General features: G+C 41.4%; 1 protein-coding gene and 1 long non-coding RNA gene across 3 annotated transcripts in view; both read left to right on the top strand.

The window, feature by feature from the left end:
- The first annotated feature begins 1,800 nt into the window (after positions 1-1,800).
- LOC111954908 (protein argonaute-3) overlaps positions 1,801-24,927 on the top strand; it is a 41,640-nt gene continuing 18,513 nt past the window's right edge. For both annotated transcript variants that reach the window (XM_023974824.2, XM_023974823.2), the window contains exons 1-5: positions 1,801-2,363; positions 20,819-20,990; positions 21,194-21,314; positions 21,446-21,654; positions 23,574-23,710. In XM_023974824.2, the coding sequence (XP_023830592.1) occupies positions 2,345-2,363; positions 20,819-20,990; positions 21,194-21,314; positions 21,446-21,654; positions 23,574-23,710 (658 nt within the window). In that variant the 5' untranslated portion in view covers positions 1,801-2,344. The remainder of the gene's footprint in view (positions 2,364-20,818; positions 20,991-21,193; positions 21,315-21,445; positions 21,655-23,573; positions 23,711-24,927) is intronic.
- LOC111954909 (uncharacterized) lies at positions 2,377-4,575 on the top strand. Its single transcript, XR_002876047.2, has 2 exons — positions 2,377-3,573; positions 4,029-4,575. It is a non-coding gene; the product is annotated as an uncharacterized lncRNA (long non-coding RNA).

The following is a 24,927-nucleotide window of genomic DNA, read 5'->3' as shown; positions in this document are numbered from 1 at the left end:
AATGTGAAGCATCTGAATAGTGTTTCCACTCACTACTAAATATGGTAGTGAGAGGAAACCCACTGGCGAGCAGTGGGAGAAGATGGAACGAGATGGATTTTGGCCAACATTGCAAATTTGAAACATTTGATCTCAATACAGTTCTGTTCCCAAAACTAGAATCTGTAATGAACAGAGTGGACTAAGTTTTGTAGACTTTACCCTTTGCTAAAGTTTTTTTTTTAAGTGCGTTATTTAGTAGGAGTGCAAAGGCAAATTGAGTTAAAGCACACACGCACTTCATTGAGTAGGCGTTTCCTAACGGAAATATGCAGATGATGCTACAACAAGCCAATTGGCTCATGCTAGCTCGTGCTTGGCTCTGCCCATCTTGCTTGTTCTGCCCACTGACTAATTTGTTCCATTAGACCAGTCAGTCGTTTCCATCTCTTTTGTTTAGATAGAACAAATATTTGGAAACGTGCTTCGGTCGACTACCTTCGGCTATTGTTGACATATTGTGCATCACGTGCAATGCGTGAAAGAGATTGAAAATACAAGACAGAATTTACCGGTGCCGTAAAAGTTGGGTAAACAACCATTTCCTGTGGATTCCCTATCTCCACCTCCTACCAACCAAAAGGTACAACCGGTAAAGAAATTGTAAATATCATTTTATTCAACATTCTGGCATCTTAAGGTTTTATTGGTGACTACATCCAAAAAGGTGTATTGCCGCCACCTACTGGGTGGGGTAAAAACTGAGATCTTTTTTTGTTAAACTAACAAGATACAAATTAAACACTCATATTCGCACGCAAATTGATTTTGTCCCCCCACACCAAACGCGATCACGACACACAGGTTGCAATATCAAAACAAACTCTGAACCAATTATATTACATTTTGGAACAGGTCGAAAAGCATGAAACATTTATGGCAATTTAGCTGGCTAGCTTGCAGTTGCTAGCACATTTGTCCTATTTAGCTAGCTAGCTTGCTGTTGCTATTTAATTTGTCCTGGGATATAAACATTGAGTTATTTTACCTGAAATGCACATGGTCCTCTAATCCACACATAAAACAGTCAACCGAATCGTTTCTAGTCATCTCTCATTCTTCCAGGCTTCTTTTTCTTCTCTTGACTTTATATTGCGATTGGCAACTTTCATAAATTAGGTGCATTACCGCCACTGATCCCGTTTGTCTTCAGTCACCCACGTGGGTAAACCAATGAGGAGATGGCACGTGGGTACCTGCTTCTATAAACCAATGAGGAGATGGTGAGGCAGGACTTGCAGCGCGATCTGAATCAGAAATAGAACTGACTTCTATTTTAGCCCTTGGCAACGCAGGCGCTCGTTGACGCAATAATTGAATATAGATTTCTACATTTATTTTGCAACGCGACTCAAGTCAGCCTGTAATAACACTTCCCTGTGGATATTTGGTCTCATATTACCTCCTACATAAAGACAATCTGCAGACAACAGGTAAAGTACATTCAAATTAAGTTTATTCAGTCTGATTTGTGAAGGGGCTCCTGAGTGGCGCAGCAGTCAAAGGCACTGCATCTCAACGCTAGAGGCATCACTAGACACTGGTTCAATTCCAGGCTGTATCACAAACGGCCATGTTTAGGGTTAGGTCGGGGTAGGCCGTCATTGTAAATAATAATTTGTTCTTAACCGACTTGCCTAGTTATATATATTTTTGTATTTATATATATTTTTTTATTGTTAGTTTTCAAAGTATAGATAGGACTCTTATTCTGAAGGATTCCAAAAACCGTGACCCGGAAAGTACTTAATTATTCTTGTCTGCTTCACAGCGGTAGTAACGAGAACGTACCGGGGTGTGAAACACAAATTTGCCGGCAGAACAACACCAAAAGAGCGGCAAAGTGTTCACGTTTATCGTTCAAAGAACGTCAAGTATTTGTTATTATCCTGGCAACTGGTGACGAGGCAAAACTCCGAACGACTGAGGTAGCATTAAAGCCGTTCAGGAATAGGCGCCGTCTGTCGAGTCTCCATGAAATATTTTCAGAGACTTGTCTTTGAAAATAAATAGATTTGTCTGCTGGAAACAATTAATACTCCAACGAACATAATGGGATACGTCGTTTAACTTGTGCAGGTTGACAACAACTGGGGCAATTTGGGAGGACCTCTGGGTAAGTGGACACCGCAAGCGGCCCGTGTCCACATCAGCGACAGAAGCCGGGGTGTCGGCTTGAGAGTCTTCGGGTGGAAAATCTCCAACACTAGAGCTACAGCGCTGACTAAATAGCGTCGTACGAACAGGAGCTGCGCCGACATTTAACAATTGGGAGCCGGGGATTATCCGGACAGAGACCTCATGAATGGAAATCGGAACTTCAGGTATATTCTTACACCGTCTGTCAAACCCCATATTAAATTGTTACAGTTGGTGTTGAAGTTTTGTAGGCTGACTAACGTTATCAGTTTAATTCCTTAAAGGATAGCATACGATCAAGCCTACTATACCAATCAGATGAAATTAAATATAACTCATTCAGTCCTTTCACTGTACTGTCTGGGTTAGAAAACTAATTTGGGTGACTAGATATACGGTCGTTGGTAAGATTGTTTGCTGGTTGGTAGCCTCTGCCGGGTCCCCTTCAACCGAGGGGTCCAGCTGCGACATCATCTCAGATCAGTCATCTCACATGGCCTCTATGCTGCCACCTACTGATATGTAATCTCTCAGGAAAAGTGGGGGATTCGAAAGGAACCATAGAGGGTTTGCAGTTGCGTCACAAATCACCTAGCAACCCCAAATTTCGTGTTGGAAGACAAACTCACATGCTGACCAGACAGCTCGCTCGCCATTGCACACATGTCGTTTTTGTCCACGCACACCAGACACGATCAGGACACGCAGGTTGAAATATCAAAACGAACTTTGAACCAAATATATTAATTTGGGGACCGGTCAAAAAGCAAACATTTATGGTAATTTAGCTAGCTGTTGCTAATAACAACCCAATGTTTATATCCTAGGACAAATKAGCTTGCTAGAGTTTGCGCTGGGATATAAACATTGGGTTGTTATTTTACCTGAAATGCACAAGGTCCTCTACTCCGACATGTAATCCACAACAATTAATCTGCAGATAAAAGGGTAACTTAAGCAAAGTTTGTTTCTAGTAATCTCTCGTCCTTCAAGCTGCTTCGTCGGACTTTATATTGTGGTTGGCAACCAACTTTAAGGTGCATTACCACCACCAACTGGACTGAAGTGTGGACCTCAATTCATCTTTAAAATCACCCACGTGGGTATATGCGCCTAAAAACCAATGAGGAGATGGGAGAGGCAGCACGTCAAGCTTTACAAATAAAACCAATATCTATTTTAGTGCAAGCACTCGTTGACATGCGCAAGCAGTGGGTGAAATGATTGAATAACATGTATGTGTATGCGACGTGGGCAGCATGTCAGTCTGTTGAAAGTCCTCCAATTATCCAAATGGCTGGCTGTGTTTTGCAACCACAATGAACTTTGGGAAGATTGCCCATTATTTTGTTTTTCAAGGACCCAGAAAACAGAGGCGTTGTAGAACATATTCAAGTAAGTAAACATTTTTAAAATTATCAATGTATTATTAGCTAGCTACAGAAACTTAGTGTGCAGGCTAACCTAAATGAGCTGCTTACGTAGTGTTCGCTAGTTAGCTAGCTAACTAACTTTACACACTAAAGCTAGCTACGTGAATTAAATATCACCAGTTTACGAACGTCATTTTAGTTAGCTATCTTTACGTATTTGTTGTAATGCCAAATGCATTTGTAGCTAGGTACTGTAGATAGCTAACTAACAGCCATGGAAGAGGGTGACAGGATTAGCTACCACTTCCAGTTGTCATAGAAGGGAGAGTAGGCTACTCTGGATATGGCTGGTAACTTTGTGGGAGGACACTATGAAACTTCTCCAGTCCCTAGTGAGGAAAAACTGAGGACAGAATTTTCAGGGATGTCTAACTTTAGTATAATGCAGCTTGTTTCTTTTGTGTTTTCTGTCTTCAGATAGAGCTGTCAAACCCTTGTCTGCAGATGAAGAGGTCCCAAGAGAATAAGGGTACATCCTTGTATACCATGGATTATATGTTAGCAAATTTTGTCAACAATAATAGTTTAAAAGCCACACAATGTATAAACCTATTACAACTGGAGCAGGCCAACCCTGCTGGGTGTGCAGGCTTCTGTTCCAGCCCAGCACTAATGCACCTTATTCAATGTATCAAACCTAATTAGTTAATCAAGTGAGCTACTGCTGGACTGGAGCAGACCTCTGCAAACCCAGTAGACAGGGATCGGTGGAGCGAGGTTGGTATTGACATTTCCACCCCCACAATTGTTTTAGTAATAATAGCCTACTTGTTGCTAAAATGTCTATACGTTTACATATGAATTAGCTTACTTGAACACTTATAAATTATAGGAAAGTGTTGATTCTTTGAAGTGAAGTGTTTACACTTGTTTTAATTGTTAAGTTAACTATTATTCAGGATGAACTAGCGCCAATGTTGATTTAATCACAGATCACAATCCAGCAATAAAGAGGGGAAGGGAATCTGTCTCATTTGTCTGTTCCTGTGTTGTATTTTCAAATTAACATCACCTTTGTTTAGTCAAATTCTCCAATTAGTTTTATTTGATTGCCACAATGTTCAGGATATCAGCCATGTGAACCCATGTTTTTAATTTCATGCAATGCCAATGCAGTCAAAGGCTTACAGCAGTGGTTCCCAACTCTAGTCCTTGAGTACCCCCAATAGCAAGCACTTTTTTTGTAGCCCCTGACAACATACTGATCTAACTCTGAGGGCCTTATGATTAGTTGACAAGTTGAATCAAGTGTGTTTGCTGCTACAGTAAAACTGTACTGTTGTGGGGTACTCGGACCAGAGTTGGGAACCACTGGCCTACAGTATGATGGCATTAAAGCAAATTTATGCATGATCTGAAAATGTGGTCGGAAGCACTTTTTGGATGATATGACGCAATGTGTAGCCTCCGGAGGTACGCAAAGGCCAACTTGAGCTCCGTACCCACAACTTGAGCTCCGTACCGCATCACCGTGCACCTCTCAAATTTTGTAACAATGTGGAGAGCTTTGTATAACTCTGCATTGACATGATTGGTTGATGGTAGGTGGGGGCGGGCGGGAGGTCCTGTATAAACAAACTCACTTCCTTCACAACAGCTCTGCTCCACATACCGCAAGTATGAATGTACTGATTACATTTGTTTAAAAAAATTCAACCCTTGTAATCTAGGTGGTGAAATGTCTGAAAGCAGGAGATAAGATCCTTAGCTTAAAACACAATTACTACCACCAAGTTCAATGTCAGATACTTTTCTCCAAGAAGATCTGAGTGGCACTTAAGAGGTGCCACTGTGATAACTAACACAATTACATTGTCAATGCTAAATGTGTTTTATGGGGCTAGGCAAAGCAGCGATGAATATGATTCTTTCACCCGTACAATAATATTCGCTATAATTAAACTACAATATCATAAATAATAGCCTTTTACATGTTCAAATTATATTTTAGATATTCATACGGTTTAAGGGGGCACTTTTGTCCTGACGACAAGGTAAAGGTGCTCTACTCAAATGGCACAACCGACTCGTTCAGATTGACCACAGCATATAACGACCATCTCATAATTGGAGGGATGTCTCCTTTCATATCTAGTAGAAGTAGTTGAAGTTGAGTCTGCTGCTGCTGTAGCACTGCACATCTTCAGTGGGAATCGAGTCAACATGGGTGTCTTGATAAAGGTTAGCTGCTGAACCTACAGTAGTACATAATCAAATGAAAATCACATGGTACAAATGAATCAACTAGTTTTAGGTTCTGTTATCATGCAGTAGCCACTCGGCTGTTAATTACACTGCTCTTCCTACATGGGTGTCAGGAGGCGTCGTACATCAACTGCAAGCCCTCTAAGGAGAAGTGGGGGTTTCAAAAGTTGCCACTCGACGTTATTTGGGTTATCGGACGTTAGTCTGCAGAAATGACAGTGTGGAATGTCAGTTCAGTTATGCAACAAATTATGTATTCACTAACTGTGAGCTGTGTCTTTGAATGTTACCTACCGGTAGCCATGGATGTAACTTTGTTTTTTCATAAATGAAAATGCTAGCTAACGTTAGCTACCTTTCTATAAAAAAAAACATACATTTTACAATTTATGAATCAATATTTGAAATAATTACAATATCAAGTCATGGCTGTTCTAGTAGTTATGGAATTCCAGCACTTCTAGTGATAAGACTCCTTGAAAACCCCCACTTCTCCTTATATGGTTCCTTTCACACCCCCACCTTTCCTGAGAGATGCACTGCACTAAGAGATTACATATCAGTAGGTGGCAGCATAGAGACCTGAGGGATGACTCCTCTGAGAGATTATGTTGCAGCTGAACCCTATTGCATCAACCGGATGTTCGGGTTTTCAGGGGAAATGGAAAGAGAGCCTGTGATGTTATATGTCCAAAAGCTGAAGTCACAAGACGACACTCCATCTTAACTCCTTCTCCACATTTACTCGATTGGTTGAACAGAAAACCTCCTAAAATATTTTTTTATGTCTCTTCTCGTCAAGCCCAGTACACTGAACATGCCCTCCAAGGACCACCCATGGCTGCACCCCTGCCCAGCCATGTAAAATCCAGGAATTTATTTAAATTGACTGATTTCCTTATGAACTGTAACTCAGTAAATGTGAAATTATGTTTTTATATTTTTGTTTGTATAGTTTCAGGGTTTTCTTTTACGCCTGCTATGTTAGCCGGTTGGTAAACGACATGTGCACGCACACCAGTCTCACTCGTTTTGCAGATGTCTGTCATAGGCAGGTGGAATGCCCATCGGGTGTGCCTCATCTGGAGCCCGTGAGAGACTGGCTGGCTGTGTGTGTGGTTGGCTGTTTGGAGGTTGCCTGCCTGCCTTCCACACCATCTGGTGTCAGAAGTTATTGAATGGTGCTCACTGTAGCCTCGCTCAATAATCAGATCAGCCACAGTCAGTTAACTATAACCTATGGGAAGCTGCTTTGAGAGTAATGGTTGTTGGCATACTTTTGAGCCGTTAACATTGAAACCAACCATGATTGGAGATGGATATGATTTGTGCTGTCTGCTTTCTTAGCACTCATTCGACAGCCTGGTGGATCGGCATGTTTTCCGAAGAACATGACTGCTTACAAGACTATGGGAATCAAGAGACCATGTCATTAGGTTAATAGGGTCCACCTTATTCTATCAGTTTAACATCAAATCTAAAAGCTGCAACATTTTGGGCGACCTGACCAAATTCTCATAGAAATTTGAGTTACAGCGCTGTCGTTCTCATCGAAAGCAAGTCTAAGCGGTAGATCTGTTCTGTGCGCTTTTTTATACTTCCCGTTCTTAAGTTTCATTTTTACGTCTTTATTGACACCTTCAAACAGCTGAAAATACAGTATTTTTGGTTATGGAAAATATATTTCACATGTATTTCTCTACACAATAATTGCTTGTCACAACTGAATTAGGTTATTAGAATTTTAGCAACCACGAAATGGTGGAGCGATTTCTGCATAGATCACCTTTAATCTGTATTTGGTGTCTTAAAATGATGCCTGGTAGATAAATGATGAATAGATAAATAAAATTGCCTACTTCCTCCAAAGGACACTGCTGTGTTTTTAGGGGGGAAAAGGATACATTTTGCACACCAAATGACACGTGTTTTAATGTGGCTTGAGAGAGGAGCCAAAGGTAGGATACAGCTGCAGATTGCTCTTGATCATGACTCAGTTCCATTACTTTACACGTAAGAGCCATTGGACAAAGGCGTCTTCTGTACAAGGGAGTTTTGTTAAGAGGCCCGACGCTCGGTCTGAAAATTAACACGCATTGCTTGTGGTACGGTTTTGGATGCATAAGGACCTTTTTATATCAGCAAGAATAAAATGGCATAAATGTTAACTTGATATACACCTTTCTAGGGTTAGTGTTCCCACAGGGCCATATCTATGTTACAGCAAGGGTGTATGGAAGAACGAGGGACCACCTGTGCTAATTAGCATGCTCCGAACACCTGTGGCTGCCAGAAGGTGTCACTGAAAAATACTGTTGGCTGCAACTGTGATAAAGCTGCTTAAAAATGTGAAATTATTTTGATGTGATATGAAAGTAAAGGGCTTTAAGTTTCTAGAATCGTATTGCAATTGAGAATCGATCCACATGTGGATGGAATATTTGGCTGTTTTGCCTGCCAGAGCCAGTCTACCAATGTATTCACACCCCTTTATTTTGTTACAGCCTGAATTTAAATAGATTAAATAAAAATTGTCACTGGCCTATGCACAATAATGTCAAAGTGGAATTGTTTGTAGACATTTTTTTACAAATGTAAAAATTAAAAGCTAAAATGTCTTAAGTCAATAAATATTCAACTACTTTGTTATACAAAACCTAAAGAAGTTTAGGAGTAAACATTTGATTAACGAGTCTGTTACGAATCCCTTTGGCCCGGCAGCCTAGGGGGGGGGGGGGAACAAGACCCGTAACATAACTCATGCAAAGTATAGTAAAAACGTAACAGTGAGAACAAAAACCACAGACAACTAAATTACCGTCAAACACTCATGGTTTATTTTTAAACACACGGTAAAGGGGGGTCGGGAAAAGGGTCTGAGCTGGACCCAAGGAAAGAAACAAATATCCAAAAACACCCCTAAGCTAGACTAGCCTACTTCAATACAACTAACTAACCAAAAATACAGCAGGTGGGCCGCCCAGTTCTAACTAGGGTATTTAGACAAAATATTCCTACGGGTAATGTATGCCCATGAGCGACTTGGTAACCCCTTTTCCCACCATCAAACAGTCAAACACCATAACCAAAACAATACTCACATGTTAACAGACAAAGTGACATGTAGTTGCTAAACCAAACAAGAACGCTACAGAGAGATGGCATGACAGAGAGATTGAGCTCCAGAGTGAACAACTGAATGGGTTTTTAAACCAAGGGAAAGGGGTTGTGATTGGGTAATGGAAACAGGAGAAGGTGTGTCTTCTGATTGATGACTGATTGGGGAATGATGATTGCCACCTGTGAGGGGAGAAGGAGAGAAAATAAATACACACACAGGATACACACACACACAGGATACCTGTATCCGTAACAGAGTCACATAATAAGTTGCATGGACTCACGCCGTGTGCAATAATAGTGTTTAACATGAAAATTATCTATAAGGTCCCTCAGTCGAGCAGTGAATTTGAAACACAGATTCAACCACACAGACCAGGGAGGTTTTCCAATGCCTCGCAAAGAAGGGCACCTTGGTAGATGGGTAAACATTTTTTCAAGCATACATTGACTATCCCTTTGAGAATGGTGAAGTAATTAAGTATGCTTTTGGATGGTGCAGCAATACACCCAGCCACTACAAAGATACAGGAGTCCTTCTTAACTCAGTTGCCAGAAAGGACGGAAACCGCTCAGGGATATCAACATGAGGCCAAATGGTGACTTTAAAACAGGAACAGAGTTTAATGGCTATGATAGGAGAACTGAGGATGGATCAACAACATTGTAGTTATTCCACAATACTAACCTAMATGACAGTGAAAAGAAGGAAGCCTGTACAGAAAAATTATATTCCAAAATATGCAACCTGTTTGCAATAAGGCACTAAAGTAAAACTGCAAATCCAACACATCACTGAGTACCACTCTTCATATTTTCAAGCATGGTGGTGGCTGCATCATGTTATGGGTATGCTTGTCATCGGCAACGACTAGGGAGTGTTTTAGGATAAAAAAAACAGAATAGAGCTAAGTACAGGCAAAATCCTAGAGGAAAACCTGGTTGTCTGCTTTCCAACAGACACTGGGAGACAAATTCACCTTTTCAGCAGGACAATAACCTAAAACACAAAGCCAAATATACACTGGAGTTGCTTACCAAGATGACATTGAATGTTCCTGGGTGGCCTAGTTAGTTTAGTTTTGGCTTAAATCTTCTTAAATCTATGGCAAGACTTGAAAATGGTTGTCTAGCATTGATCAACAATCAGCTTGACAGAGCTTGAAGATAAAAAATTTWAAAAAAAGATTTGCAAATATTATACAATCCAGGTGTGCAAAGCTCTTAGACTTACCCAGAAAGACTCACAGCTGTAATTGTGATTCTAACATGTATTGTTTGACTCAGGGGTGTGAATACTTAAGTAAATTTGATATTTCTGTATTTCATTTTCAATACATTTGAACAGATTTCTAAAAACACCATGTTTTCACTTGTCATTATAGGGTATTGTGTGTAGATGGGTGAGGAAAAAAGTATATTAAATCTAATTTGAATTCAAGCTGTAACACAAAGTGTAATAAGTCAAGGGGTATGAATACTTTCTGAAGGCATTGTAAGGTCCTTGAAGCTAAAGTATTAACGGTAGGCTCCTTCAGAGTACATCTTGGGCAAAGCTGCCGAGTGCCTGTACCTGGCTGAAAACAACTGGCTGACTCACTATGACGAAAGCCTACAGCTTTCACATGGTGTTTATTGTGTGGGTTTTGTATGTGTAAGCCAACAGAGCCCAGGCTCTGTGTGGGTAGACGTGTAGCCTAACTATGAAGGGAAGGGGAGAAGAAAGAAGAGGCAGTTAGCCATCCACACCTCCATTGCTGCCCACTCTTGTACACTTCGTTGTTTCTTGGTAGGTTTAGGTTCAGTAGTTGTGCAGTCGGTGTATAAGTTAAGGTTTGAGCGTATAGGCTATTTCTGTTCCTGGCTGACACTATTAATTTTCCAACACACTATTAGACCATCTTCCTTTGATTTTTCCACAGGTAAAGCTAAGCTAGACCCTTGATGAGATCGGTGTGTGTTTTTGTCTGTTTTTCCTCTTGTCAGCATTTTTTACAACTTTTTTTTATATAACATTTCAAATTACAATACAAATATAAGACATCACTACATGTATATTTTTTCTGAATAAACATAAAACAGCATTAAAAGTGAAAACATTTATTGATTTTCAAAAGTTAAAGTTCCTTAAAGAAATTAACAAAAAAATATGAAAAAAGCCAGGGGTTACAGTTGTATAAACTTATGAGTTGTAAGAATAGTGTTTCTTTTGTTATTGACTAATTCTAGAGATTTTATTAGATATTGGATTTCAAGTCAAAATATATTGCATTCAGGGACAGATTTCAAATATTTGTTTTTGTGTATATACAATTTACCAGCGAGAATTAAGAAATGAACAACTAATTCAGTGGTTTTGTTTTCATTTGAATAATAACATTTTACATCGTTCATTGTAAATACATGGGTCTTATTGATGAAATAAAAATAGTAAATACTTGCTCCAAAATAACTTCAGAGTCACACACATAAAATGGGTATAATAGTTTCTCCTTTATCACAGAAAAAAAGGCTTATGTCCTCTAAATCCATGAATTTAGACAAGTTTGTGCAGGATTTTAAAGTGAATTTCTTTTTACTTTATTTGACATACAAAATGGGTGAGGGAGCAACCAAGCTTTCTTCCATTCAATTTCAGTAATATGTGCGTTCCAGAATAATTTCCCTCCAGGAGATCTTGTTCTTGGAGTGAAAAAGTTATTTTATGAATGTATTACATTTCTTATCCAGCAGGGGGAAACCTTGTAACATAAGTTGTGCATCTATCATGACATGTTTGCCAAAACACAAATGAGTTTTCATTAATTAAGTCCTGAAGATATTGCTTTGCATATAGAATTAAATTCTTTATAATGTATTGGGAAGTTATGTTTCTATGAACTTTCTATAAGAGTATATTTCCTTATCAAATAGTTGTTCCACACAAGAGGCTTGAGTGGGGAGAAGTTGTGGACATAACATAGTTTGCAGGCTAAACGGGCTTGTTCATGAAATTTGGACAGTTTGATGGGTAATTTTGCTGGAGAATAATTGCACTTCTACAAAAATTGAAGACCACCCAATTTCATAAAAATATGACAGGGAATGAAGTACCATATAGATTCCGATGTAAGCATACATATTTTTATCCAGTTTACTTTAAAGGTATTGTTGATGAAATCTAGTACTTCAAGCCCACCATCAGCTCTTTGGTTTGATATTACAGACTTCTTAAGTTTGTGTTCATTTTTCCATATAAAGTCTAGGAAAGTTTTTTGTTGTTGTTGATATCCTTGCTGGTTTGATCAGCTACAAATAGGGATAGCAGGGTAGACAAAACGTGACAGACCCTCTGCTTTGGACAATAAAAACCTTCCAATAATAGAGGTCACGTTGGAGCCAGTTGTTAAAGATGGCTTTTTGATTTCTTTAATCTCTGAGAGAAATTGAGATGTTGACGGACAATATGGTTTTTCACCATGTACACCCCTAAATATTTCACATTATCTCTCACTGCAATATTCTCAACAGATTGGTAATTTGAGTCATGCAGGGACAATATTTCGCATTATTTAAGATCCAGATCAGAAGCAGAAAATGATTTCATAATATTAAGTGCAATAGCAACTTGATCCTTGTCTTTTAGAAACACAGCTGTATCATCTATTCATTTATTTGCCAAATATTGAAATACCTTTTAATTCAGGGTTGTTTAAAATGTTAATAGATATAGTAATTCTACAACTAAAATAAATAAGTGCTGAAATAGGGCAACCCTGGCGTTCCCTGTGGTGAATTTTTAGATGTGTTATGATTAATCATAATGGAACTATTAATATCTTTATAAAACATTGATAACAGAGACAAAGTTAGTCCCGAAACCAAGTGTACAACGAATGTATTAGGAATTTGTGTTCAAGTGTATCAAAAACTTTATAAAAGTCGTGGAATAAAATAACAGCCTCTGAATCAACGTAATCAATCAAGTCTAAAACTAACCTAATGTTACAGCTGATGTGGCGACCTTTCATGAAAGGTTTGGGTTTCATTAATAAGGTGGTTTAGGCCCATTTAAGTCTATAAGCATATGCTAAAGTTATCCATTTCTAATCTGTATTTAATAATGTAATGGGTCTCCGATTACCTAGGAAAAGGGGATCTTTATCAGGATTTGGTATTCAGGAAATAACCCCTTGTTTCATGGTAGTAATCATCTCACCCTTAGCTAGGCATTCTCGGAACATGTTGAATACTGGTCACTCTAAATGTTCCCAAAAGTGTAAATAGAATTCCACAGAAAGACCATCTGTTCCAGGGTGCTTTGCCCTTCATAGATTTAAGAGCATCTCTAATCTCTACAATCGAAACTCCTCTTCACATATGGACTTATGAACTCATCAGAAATCATTGGAACATGACCATGGACGTGTTTTATAAAATGTTAACATTCAGTCCCATTAAATTTGATTTATACAGATTTTCATAGAAAGAATACACAAAGTTATAGATTATCTTTGGATCTTTACACAAGGTATTGCCAATATTTAAGGGGCGGGAGGTAGCCTAGTGGTAAGAGCGTTGGACTTGTAACCGGAAGGTTGCAAGATCGAATCACCGAGCTGACAAGGTGAAGATTTGTCGTTCTGCCCCTGAACAAGGCAGTTAACCCACTGTTCCTAGGCCATCATTGAAAATAAGAATTTGTCCTTAACTGACTTGCCTAGTTAAATGAAGGTAAAATCATGGCAGAAAGAGATTCTCTTTATAGTTACTTTTTTTTTCAGAGCAAAAAATTGCTTGTGTTTTTCTCACCCTCAACCCATTTTGCTCTAGATCTAATAAAGGCCCCTTTAGCTAAATACATTTACATTTGATCTAGTTCTAATCGAGATGTATTCAAATCTGTTTCTTCTGCTGAAAGGGTATCCTTTTCTAAGAGAACATTACATTTATTCATAAGCTCATCTTTAAAATATTTTTGCTTCTTTAGTTCCTTACTGTGTGTAATGGCGATTTAGATCTTACCTTGAATTTAAATATTTCCCAGTTACTTCCATGCTTTGGTTCTAAATAATTTGAGTTAAACAAGTCTATGGTCAAGTTATTTATGCTCTTGTTAAAGACTGGATCATTTAGGAGTGAATTATTAAGTTTCCAGTATCCTCGAATGCCACTGGATTTTTCAGAACATTCTAACTTCAATAATATCATTTTATGATCAGTCAAAGGAGSATGTTTATGATTTACTTCTTGTACATACTGTAAAAGTGGGGGAGAAATGAAAAACAGATCAATTCTGGATCTGATTCGTCATTGACCTATTACACCAGGTGTATTATTTAAGTTCGTATTAAAGAAGCGCCATGTATTGATCACTGTCTGTTTACTGCAAAATTAGTTGTCACTATTCTGAGATCTTTGAGCTATTCTAGGTGGAAATCTATCTAAAGAGTATCAGGTGTTTCATTAAAGTCGCCAGCTATTATAAGCCATACATTTTGTATTCTTGTTTTGGAGCTCAGTAAGCTTATCAGCAAGATCCAAAAAGAAAGTCTTATTTGAGGAGGCAGAGTTTTACCCATGTACAGTTGAAGTAAGAAGAATGCATACACCTTAGCCAAATACATTTAAACTCAGTTTTTCACAATTCCTGACATTTTAATCTGAGTAAACATTCCCTGTCTTAGGTCAGTTAGGATCACCACTTTATTTTAAGAATGTGAAATGTCAGAACAATAGTAGAGAGAATGACTTATTTCAGCTTTTATTTCTTTCGTCACATTCCCAGTGGGTCAGAAGTTTACATACACTCAATTAGTATTTGGTAGGATTGCCTTTAAATTGTTTAACTTGGGTCAAACGTTTCGGGTTGCCTTCCACAACCTTCCCATAATAAGTTGGGTGAATTTTGGTCCATTCCTCCTGACGGAGCTGGTGTAACTGAGTCAGGTTTGTAGGCCTCCTTGCTGGCACACGATTTTTCAGTCCTGCCCACACATTTTCTATAGGATTGAGGTCAGGGCTTTGTAATGGCCACTCCAATACCTTGACTTTGTTGTCCTTAAGCCATTTTGCCACAACTTTGGAAGTATGCTTGGGGTCATTTTCCATTTGGAAGACTCATTTGCGACCAAGCTTTAACTTCCTGACTGATGTCTTGAGATGTTGCTTCAATATATCCACATAATTTTCCATCGTCATGATGCCATCTATTTTGAGAAGTGCACCAGTCCCTCCTGCAGCAAAGCACCGCCACAACATGATGCTGCCACCCCCGTGCTTCATGGTTGGAATGGTGTTCTTCGGCTTGCAAGCCTCCCCCTTTTTCCTCCAAACACAACGATGGTCGTTATGCCAATCAGTTCTATTTTTGTTTCATCAGACCAGAGGACATTTCTCCAAAAAGTACGATCTTTGTCCCCATGTGCAGTTGTAAACTGTAGGCTGGCTTTTTCATGGCGATTTTGGAGCAGTGGCTTCTTCCTTGCTGAGCGGCCTCTCAGGTTATGTCTCTATAGGACTTGTTTTTACTGTGAATATAGATACTTTTGTACCTGTTTCCTCCAGCATCTTCACACGGTCCTTTGCTGTTGTTCTGGGATTGATTTGCACTTTTCGCACCAAAGTACGTTCATCTCTAGGAGACAACGCGTCTAATTTACAGATGAACGTGGTACCTTCAGGCGTTTGGAAATTGTTCCCAAGGATGAAACAGACTTGTGGAGGTCTACAATAATTTTTCTGAGATCTTGGCTAATTTTCTTTTAATTTTCCCGTGATGTCAAGCAAAGAGGCACTGAGTTTGAAGGTAGGCCTTGAAATACATCCACAGGTTGACTCAAATTATGTCAATTAGCCTATCAGAAGCTTCTAAAGCCATGCCATAATTTTCTGGAATTTTCCAAGCTGTCTAAAGGCACAGTCAACTTAATGTATGTAAACTTCTGACCCACTGGAATTGTGATACAGTGAGTTATAAGTGAAATAATCTGTCTGCAAACAACTGTTGGAAAAATGACTTGTCATGCACAAAGTAGATGTCTTAACCAACTTGCCAAAACTGAAGTTTGTTAACAAGAAATTTGTGGAGTGGTTGAAAATCGAGTTTTAATGACTGTATGTAAACTTCTGACTTAAACTGTACATTGCATATAATAAAACAAGCATTATCTAGTTTTGAAATCAATATAACCCATCTCCCATCTTTGGACATACAAGAATCTAAACTTATGAAGCAGTATCATAGTACCAGCTGAGTGGTTAGACCCGTGACTATAATAAACAGTATTTCCCCATTGTGATTTCCAAAAACTAGAATCTGAATCACAATTCTCCTGGAGTAGAATGAAATCTGCATTAGTGTTTACAAAATAAAAAGTGATTTTCTTTTAGTTATGTTTCATAAACCCCTGGCATTTAGAGAGACAATATTTAGTGCATTGAATTCAAAACGTTGCATAACCTGACAAAAATAAAATAAGACAAATACAGTTTAGTGAAAAGAACAACTGGTTAACTAGTTGAACTAGTAAGCTAGGTAGCTAATAAGGAAACCTGAGCTTAGAGAAAGAACTGGACTACCCTAAACCGAGGTAGTTATGATCAATATGATGAACCCGTATTCATTTACGAACCTGGTGATATGAAACGGGGTGAATGTAAAAATGTCGTGCAAAAGGATCCGTGAAAGATGCTCTCTAACCTTCTTCTCTAGCCTTTTTTTACCATTGGCCAAAGTTTTTCCATTGCAACAGCATCTCCTGGAGTGAGAGCCTCTTGATGCGTAGTTTATTCTCCACAAGAAACCTGGACTCCTTGGCTTCTTTCCATACGACATCTCTGTAGATTCTCATTGTTTTATTATATTTACCTTTATTTAACTAGGCAAGTCAGTTAAGAACAATTATTTTAAATGACGGCCTAGGAGAAGTGGGTTATCTGCCTTGTTCAGAGGCAAAACGACAGATTTTTACCTTGTCAACTCGGGGATTCGATCTTGCAACCTTCCGGTTACTAGTCCAACGCTCTATCCATTAGGCTACCTGCCGCCCCACATTGTGAACCACATGGTGGTTGTCCGCGGAGATCCGTCATCTCTTTGCTTTCCCAGGTGGTGCACCACGTCGCTGACATCAAATGAAATTTTATTTGTCACATACACATGGTTAGCAGATGTTAATGCGAGTGTAGCGAAATGCTTGTGCTTCTAGTTCCGACAATGCAGTAATAACCAACGAGTAATCTAACCTAACAATTCCACAACTACTACCTTATACACACAAGTGTAAAGGGATAAAGAATATGTACATAAAGATATATGAATGAGTTATGGTACAGAACGGCATAGGCAAGATGCAGTAGATGGTATCGAGTACAGTATATACATATGAGATGAGTAATGTAGGGTATGTAAACATAAAAGTGCATAGTTTAAAGTGGCTAGTGATACATGTATTACATAAAGATGGCAAGATGCAGTAGATGATATAGAGTACAGTATATACATATACATTATATTAAGTGGCATTGTTTAAAGTGGCTAGTGATACATTTTTGATCAATTTCCATCAATTCCATTATTAAAGTGAGCTGGAGTTGAGTCAGTATGTTGGCAGCAGCCACTCGATGTTAGTGGTGGCTGTTTAAAACGTCCTGAGATGGCCTTGAGATAGAAGCTGTTTTTCAGTCTCTCGGTCCCTGCTTTGATGCACCTGTACTGACCTCGCCTTCTGGATGATAGCGGGGTGAACAGGCAGTGGCTCGGGTGGTTGTTGTCCTTGATGATCTTTATGGCCTTCCTGTGACATCGGGTGGTGTAGGTGTCCTGGAGGGCAGGTAGTTTGCCCCAGTGATGCGTTGTGCAGACCTCACTACCCTCTGGAGAGCCTTACGGTTGTGGGCGGAGCAGTTGCCATACCAGGCGGTGATACAGCCGACAGGATGCTCTCGTTGTGCATCTGTAGAAGTTTGTGAGTGCTTTTGGTGACAAGCCAAATTTCTTCAGCCTCCTGAGGTTGAAGAGGCGATGCTGCGCTTTCTTCACAACGCTGTCTGTGGGTGGACCAATTCAGTTTGTCGTGATGTGTACGCCGAGGAACTTAAACCTTCCTACCCTCTCCACTACTGTCCCGTCGATGTGGATAAGGGGGTGCTCCCTCTGCTGTTTCCTGAAGTCCACAATTTTTTATTTATTTATTTTTTTATTTTACCGTTTTTTACCAGGTAAGTTGACTGGAGACACGTTCTCATTTGCAGCAACGACCTGGGAATAGTTACAGGGGAGAGGAGGGGGATGAATGAGCCAATTGTAAACTGGGGATTATTAAGGTGACCGTGATGGTTGAGGGCCAGATTGGGAATTTAGCCAGGACACGGGGTTAACACCCTACTCTTACGATAAGTGCCGTGGGATCTTTAATGACCTCAGAGAGTCAGGACACCCGTTTAACGTCCATCCGAAAGACGGCACCCTACACAGAGCAGTGTCCAAATCACTGCCCTGGGGCATTGGGATCTTTGTTTAGACCAGAGGAAGAGTGCCTCCTACTGGCCCTCCAACACCACTTCCAGCAGCACCTGATCTCCCATCCAGGGACTGACCAGGACCAACCCTGCTTAGCTTCAGAAGCAAGCCAGCAGTGGTATGCAGGGTGGTACAATCATCTCCTTTGTTTTGTTGACGTTGAGTGTGAGGTTATTTTCCTGACACCACACTCCGAGGGCCTCACCTCCTCCCTGTAGGCCGTCTCGTCGTTTGTGGTAATCAAGCCTACCACTGTAGTGTCGTCCGCAAACTTGATGATTGCGTTGGAGGCGTGCATGGCCACGCAGTCATGGGTGAACAGGGAGTACAGGAGGGGCTCAGAACGCCACCTTGTGGGGCCCCAGTGTTGAGGATCAGCGGGGTGGAGATGTTGTTACCTACCCTCACCACCTGGGGGCGGCCCGTCAGGAAGTCCAGTACCCAGTTGCAAGGGCGGGGTCGAGACCCAGGGTCTCGAGTTGAGATGACGAGTTTGGAGGGTACTATGGTGTTAAATGCTGAGCTGTAGTCGATGAACAGCATTCTCACATAGGTATTCCTCTTGTCCAGATGGGTTAGGGCAGTATGCAGTGTGGTTGCGATTGCGTCGTCTGTGGATCTATTGGGGCGTGGATCATCCGGGAGCTTGTCTCGAATCCTGGGTGCTACTTTCCCGAGGATGTCAATGGTAACGCTCCGTATGCTCTCCCAGTCCTCTTCTCGCAACCCATGCAGTTTCAGGTTCCATCTCCGGCTGTGGCGCTGGACTTCGATGATAGGATATTCTGTTGCATTTGGAGATTCACCTGTTGCAGTTTCTGTAGTTCAGCTTCCATGGTCAATATTTTTTTCGCTTTGGGTTGACACCTGGTTGAGAAGTTGCTGCACAGTGGTTGAGAGAGACTATATATTTGGATATAGTCTCTGCTGTTTTTTTCAATGATGGCCAGTTTCTCAAAGATGGCTTTGAGAATGTCAGGGTTGGTAGAACCATTTTTGACTGCTCTGTATTTGGTTGGAGGGCTCTTACCCGGCGTAGGTGGCAGTAGTGAGAATAATGAGTATTTTGCCTTGAGTTCTGGAATGTCTTCACGTGGGCTGCTAGCATCTGAGGTGATAAGCATCTATTCAGCCATGCCTTGCCCTTTTCGGTTTCTTCTGCCCATGTAGTCGTGTGATCACCGTGTTTTCCAATCACCTTCTGTTACTTCATATAGGCAAGGGTCAGTTTACCCCCCAAACAATATTAAATCCTCGAGTATTGATCATAATTTTCCTGGTTTATCGAGGCGTACGTTCAAATACACCCACTCTTGGACTCCCTCTTGTTAGCATGGTTACCATGGAGAAGTGGCAACAACATAGGTGATGTTGGCATGGAAACGACACATAGGAGGAGCGAGTGATAAGACACTGGGGGACGCGCCATCACAGACGATCCCACTCTACTACACCGTGTTTCTGGGAGTAGGGTGAAGTTGCCCCTAAATGCTGATCTTGGGTCATTTCCCCCATGAGGCCTAATGGTTAAGTTTAGTATTGGGGAAAGGCAAGCTTATCCTAGATCTGTACCTAGGGGAAACTTTATCCCGGAGCACTTTATTGCAGGGTCATTCTCTGACCCTGACACAGTACTATGAACCAGGACAGCCTCACCTTTTTATTTTCCCCTTTAGACCTAGTCATCTTTTTTTTTCAATTTGAGGTCATAGAGATCCTACAATAAATGTTCTGCATTTAGTTCTATGTTTAAGGTCTACAATATGTGAAGAACACATCCTATTTAACTCATAGGCAAATAATACTGTTTATTATATTCTTCTTTACACATGATTTTGATTTGATGTTTTCTGAGAGATGACTCGTGACACTATATATGAGTGGATGTCATGTCTTTTGTGTGAGTGTCAGAGTAGGTCGTTTACGGCTCATCTGAGTGTGGGTAGTGTGTGGTTTTGTGACATCATGATTACCGGAGTAGTTTCCGACGAGGCTGTCATGAAAGTGCTTTGGTAGAATTGGCGTAGTGTGGCTGACACACCCCTGCTCTACTCTCATCCAAAGCTTGTGTTTGTCAGTTAGGATAATTCAATGCCTTAACATGGTAAATGTCACCGCAAAACTCTGTAGCCTTTAGTGTCAATAGCTCTGGGGAGGGAAAAAAACTAGGCTACTCATGACTCCTATTTCATCACCTCCTTATGAGCCCCCTGCCTTTTGCCACATTATCTACTACTTCCTATCTACAGTTTGATTTTGCTCTTGTTCTCACTCCGTCACACTCACTCTCTCTTGATCCCTTTCTTTCCTTCTCCTCCCCCACAACCTCTTTTCATAAGTGTTTTTATATTGAGTACTGGCACCCTCTCTCTCCCTCTAGGAGATGTTGGGGCCCAGGCCCTGTTCTCAGTGCCGCGGAGGCCTGGCTTTGGCACCATGGGGAAGCCTATCAAGCTACTGGCCAACTGCTTCCAGGTGGATATCCCCAAGATGGACGTCTACCTCTATGAAGTCGACATCAAGCCCGAGAAGTGCCCGCGTCGCGTCAACAGGTAAACAGCTGCCCGACGCACTGGATCAAACCCACAAACCTATCACGTGTCAGCATCAATATTCTCAAACCAACACAAACTGGCTGCAGATCTTTCATGTGATCTCATGAACTGTACTCTGCATCACTTTACCCACTTAAAAGACCATGGTTATGGAGCAGTGTTGGAGAGTTGATATATTTGTCTCTCTGGTGCCCCTATAGGGAGGTGGTGGACTCCATGGTGAAGCACTTCAAGGTGACCATCTTTGGGGACCGAAGGCCAGTCTACGATGGGAAAAGGAGCCTCTACACAGCCAACCCCCTACCAGTCGCCACAGCGGGGGTGAGTTGCAAGCGCACACAAGATACACATGATAACATTTCTAGTGTAATTTACAATGTTGAATGTCAGATGGGTGTGCTAGTGATACATTGAGTTGCCGTAGCTTGAGCTCCCATATATATTCTCCTCAGGTGGATCTGGATGTCACCCTGCCAGGGGAGGGGGGTAAGGATCGCCCCTTCAAAGTGTCCATCAAGTTTGTGTCGCTAGTCAGCTGGCACCTGCTGCACGAGGTCCTGATGGGGCGCACCATGCCTGAGCCCTTGGAGCTGGACAAGCCCATCAGCACCAACCCTGTACACGCTGTAGATGTGGTGCTGCGACACCTGCCTTCCATGAAGTGAGTGACTGCTGCCGCCCTAGTGGACAGCACTGGCATACAGATTTATCTATGGTCTGAGGGCCTAGGCATGTCCACGTACTGTAGAACTGCTATAAAAAGCTTTATGCTGTGTTTTTTTTTAGATGTGGAACAAGCTATTCTGTTTGGTGTGCAGTTTAAGAGTATATACAGTGGGGAGAACAAGTATTTGATACACTGCCGATTTTGCAGGTTTTCCTACTTACAAAGCATGTAGAGGTCTGTAATTTTTATCATAGGCACACTTCAACTGTGAGAGACGGAATCTAAAACAAAAATCCAGAAAATCACATTGTATGATTTTTAAGTAATTAATTTGCATTTTATTGCATGACATAATTATTTGATATATCAGAAAAGCAGAACTTAATATTTGGTACAGAAACCTTTCTTTGCAATTACAGAGATCATACGTTTCCTGTAGTTCTTGACCAGGTTTGCACACACTGCAGCAGGGATTTTGGCCCACACCTCCATACAGACCTTCTCCAGATCCTTCAGGTTTCGGGGCTGTCGCTGGGCAATACGGACTTTCAGCTCCCTCCAAAGATTTTCTATTGGGTTCAGGTCTGGAGACTGGCTAGGCCACTCCAGGACCTTGAGATGCTTCTTACGGAGCCACTCCTTAGTTGCCCTGGCTGTGTGTTTCGGGTCGTTGTCATGCTGGAAGACCCAGCCACGACCCATCTTCAATGCTCTTACTGAGGGAAGGAGGTTGTTGGYCAAGATCTCGCGATACATGGCCCCATCCATCCTCCCCTCAATACGGTGCAGTCGTCCTGTCCCCTTTGCAGAAAAGCATCCCCAAAGAATGATGTTTCCACCTCCATGCTTCACGGTTGGGATGGTGTTCTTGGGGTTGTACTCATCCTTCTTCTTCCTCCAAACACGGCGAGTGGAGTTTAGACCAAAAAGCTCTATCTTTGTCTCATCAGACCACATGACCTTCTCCCATTCCTCCTCTGGATCATCCAGATGGTCATTGGCAAACTTCAGACGGGCCTGGACATGCGCTGGCTTGAGCAGGGGGACCTTGCGTGCGCTGCAGGATTTTAATCCATGACGGCGTAGTGTGTTACTAATGGTTTTCTTTGAGACTGTGGTCCCAGCTCTBTTCAGGTCATTGACCAGGTCCTGCCGTGTAGTTCTGGGCTGATCCCTCACCTTCCTCATGATCATTGATGCCCCACGAGGTRRGATCTTGCATGGAGCCCCAGACCGAGGGTGATTGACCGTCATCTTGAACTTCTTCCATTTTCTAATAATTGCGCCAACAGTTGTTGCCTTCTCACCAAGCTGCTTGCCTATTGTCCTGTAGCCCATCCCAGCCTTGTGCAGGTCTACAATTTTATCCCTGATGTCTTTACACAGCTCTCTGGCCTTGGCCATTGTGGAGAGGTTGGAGTCTGTTTGATTGAGTGTGTGGACAGGTGTCTTTTATACAGGTAACGAGTTCAAACAGGTGCAGTTAATACAGGTAATGAGTGGAGAACAGGAGGGCTTCTTGAAGAAAAACGAACAGGTCTGTGAGAGCTGGAATTCTTACTGGTTGGTAGGTGATCAAATACTTATGTCATGCAATAAAATGTAAATGAATTACTTAAAAATCATACAATGTGATTTTCTGGATTATTTTTTATTTTTTTAATTACAGACCTCTACATGCTTTGTAAGTAGGAAAACCTGCAAAATCGGCAGTGTATCAAGTACTTGTTCTCCCCACTGTATGTATTTATATACTAGTAGTCTACAATGTATATTTTTTATATATCTATAGTATAGATTATTTCAAAGAAGATATATAACCCAATGAAGCTAGATCTTGAATAAAACATGATTAGTAGAGTAATTCAATTAATTTTCTGTCTGTGAAAGGTGACCCTCTTTCTTCTCCCCAGGTACACCCCAGTGGGGCGCTCCTTCTTCTCCTCCCCAGAGGGTTACGACCACCCCCTGGGCGGGGGTAGGGAGGTGTGGTTCGGCTTCCACCAGTCGGTGCGGCCCGCCATGTGGAAGATGATGCTCAACATTGACGGTGAGGGCCTTTTCCCTTGACTGTAAAGAACATGGACAATGATAAAAAAATATATTCTTCACTGTTGGCAGGGACGTGTTTCCTTCCATGTTGTCTGGATGATGATGTAGTAGCTGTGTAGCGTCTCAGTCAGTCTGTGATGTCTCAATCAATCAAATGTATTTCTAAAGCCCTTTTTACATCAGCAGTTGTCACAAAGTGCTTATACAGAAACCAAATCTAAAACCCCAGAGAGCAAGCATTGCAGATGTAGAAGCACGGTGGCTAGGAAAAACACCCTAGAAAGGCAGGAACCTAGGAAGAAACCTAGAGAGGAACCAGGCTGTGAGGGGTGGAGATTATAGGAGTACATGGCCATTAAGTCCAGGTCGTTCTTCAAGATGTTCATAGATGGCTAGCAGGGTCAAATAATAATCACAGTGGTTGTAGAGGGTGCAACAGGTCAGAACCGCAGGAGTAAATGTCAGTTGGCTTTTCATAGCTGAACATTCAGAGGTTGCGACAGCAGGACAACAGGTCAGGGTTCCATAGCCGCAGGCAGAACAGCAGAAACTATTAGCAGTACGACCAGGTGGACTGGGGACGGCAACAGCCAGGAGTCATCAGGCCAGGTACTCCTGAGGCATGGTCCTAGGGCTCAGATCCTCCAGGAGGGGAGAGACACAGACACTGTCTTGATGGGGAAAGCTGAGCTGACTACAATGACTGTGCTATGGGCAGACTCCACTAAGCTGGCAATGACTAGGGTTTTAAATTTGTCAGAGCTAATGGTGGGAGGCTTCGGCGGCTCAGACCCCGTAACGGGTGGAGGACAGACCTGAGAATGCTCGGGCTCTGACTCGCTGCTTAGTGGGGAAAACCGGTTGAAAGTTGCTGTTGGCTGAATGAGCGACACCGGTTAAGCATGCCGGCAGCATTTCTTTCCAGAAGCTGTGAATTTTTTTTCCTGCTGCGGGAACTGTGGGGGGGATTTCACACTACTACCAGTACTTACTGGTGGCACAGAATTGCCCTTGCCTAACGATTGCGTCTTGCAACTTGGCTATCCTCACCATAAGGCGATAGTTCTCCTGCATATTATGAGTAGGTCTATAGCGACTGCAATTCGAAGTCATCATTTTACTCGGCTTTTTCGGCTGGTGGAGGTCCTACAGATCCATGTCCAGAAAGTGATCGGGGCGGAAAACTTGGATGAAAAAAAGTTGAGTAAGGACAAA

Source organism: Salvelinus sp. IW2-2015, linkage group LG30, assembly GCF_002910315.2.
Source record: "Salvelinus sp. IW2-2015 linkage group LG30, ASM291031v2, whole genome shotgun sequence".
Classification (NCBI taxonomy): domain Eukaryota; kingdom Metazoa; phylum Chordata; class Actinopteri; order Salmoniformes; family Salmonidae; genus Salvelinus; species Salvelinus sp. IW2-2015.
This window is presented reverse-complemented; position numbering and strand designations above follow the sequence as displayed.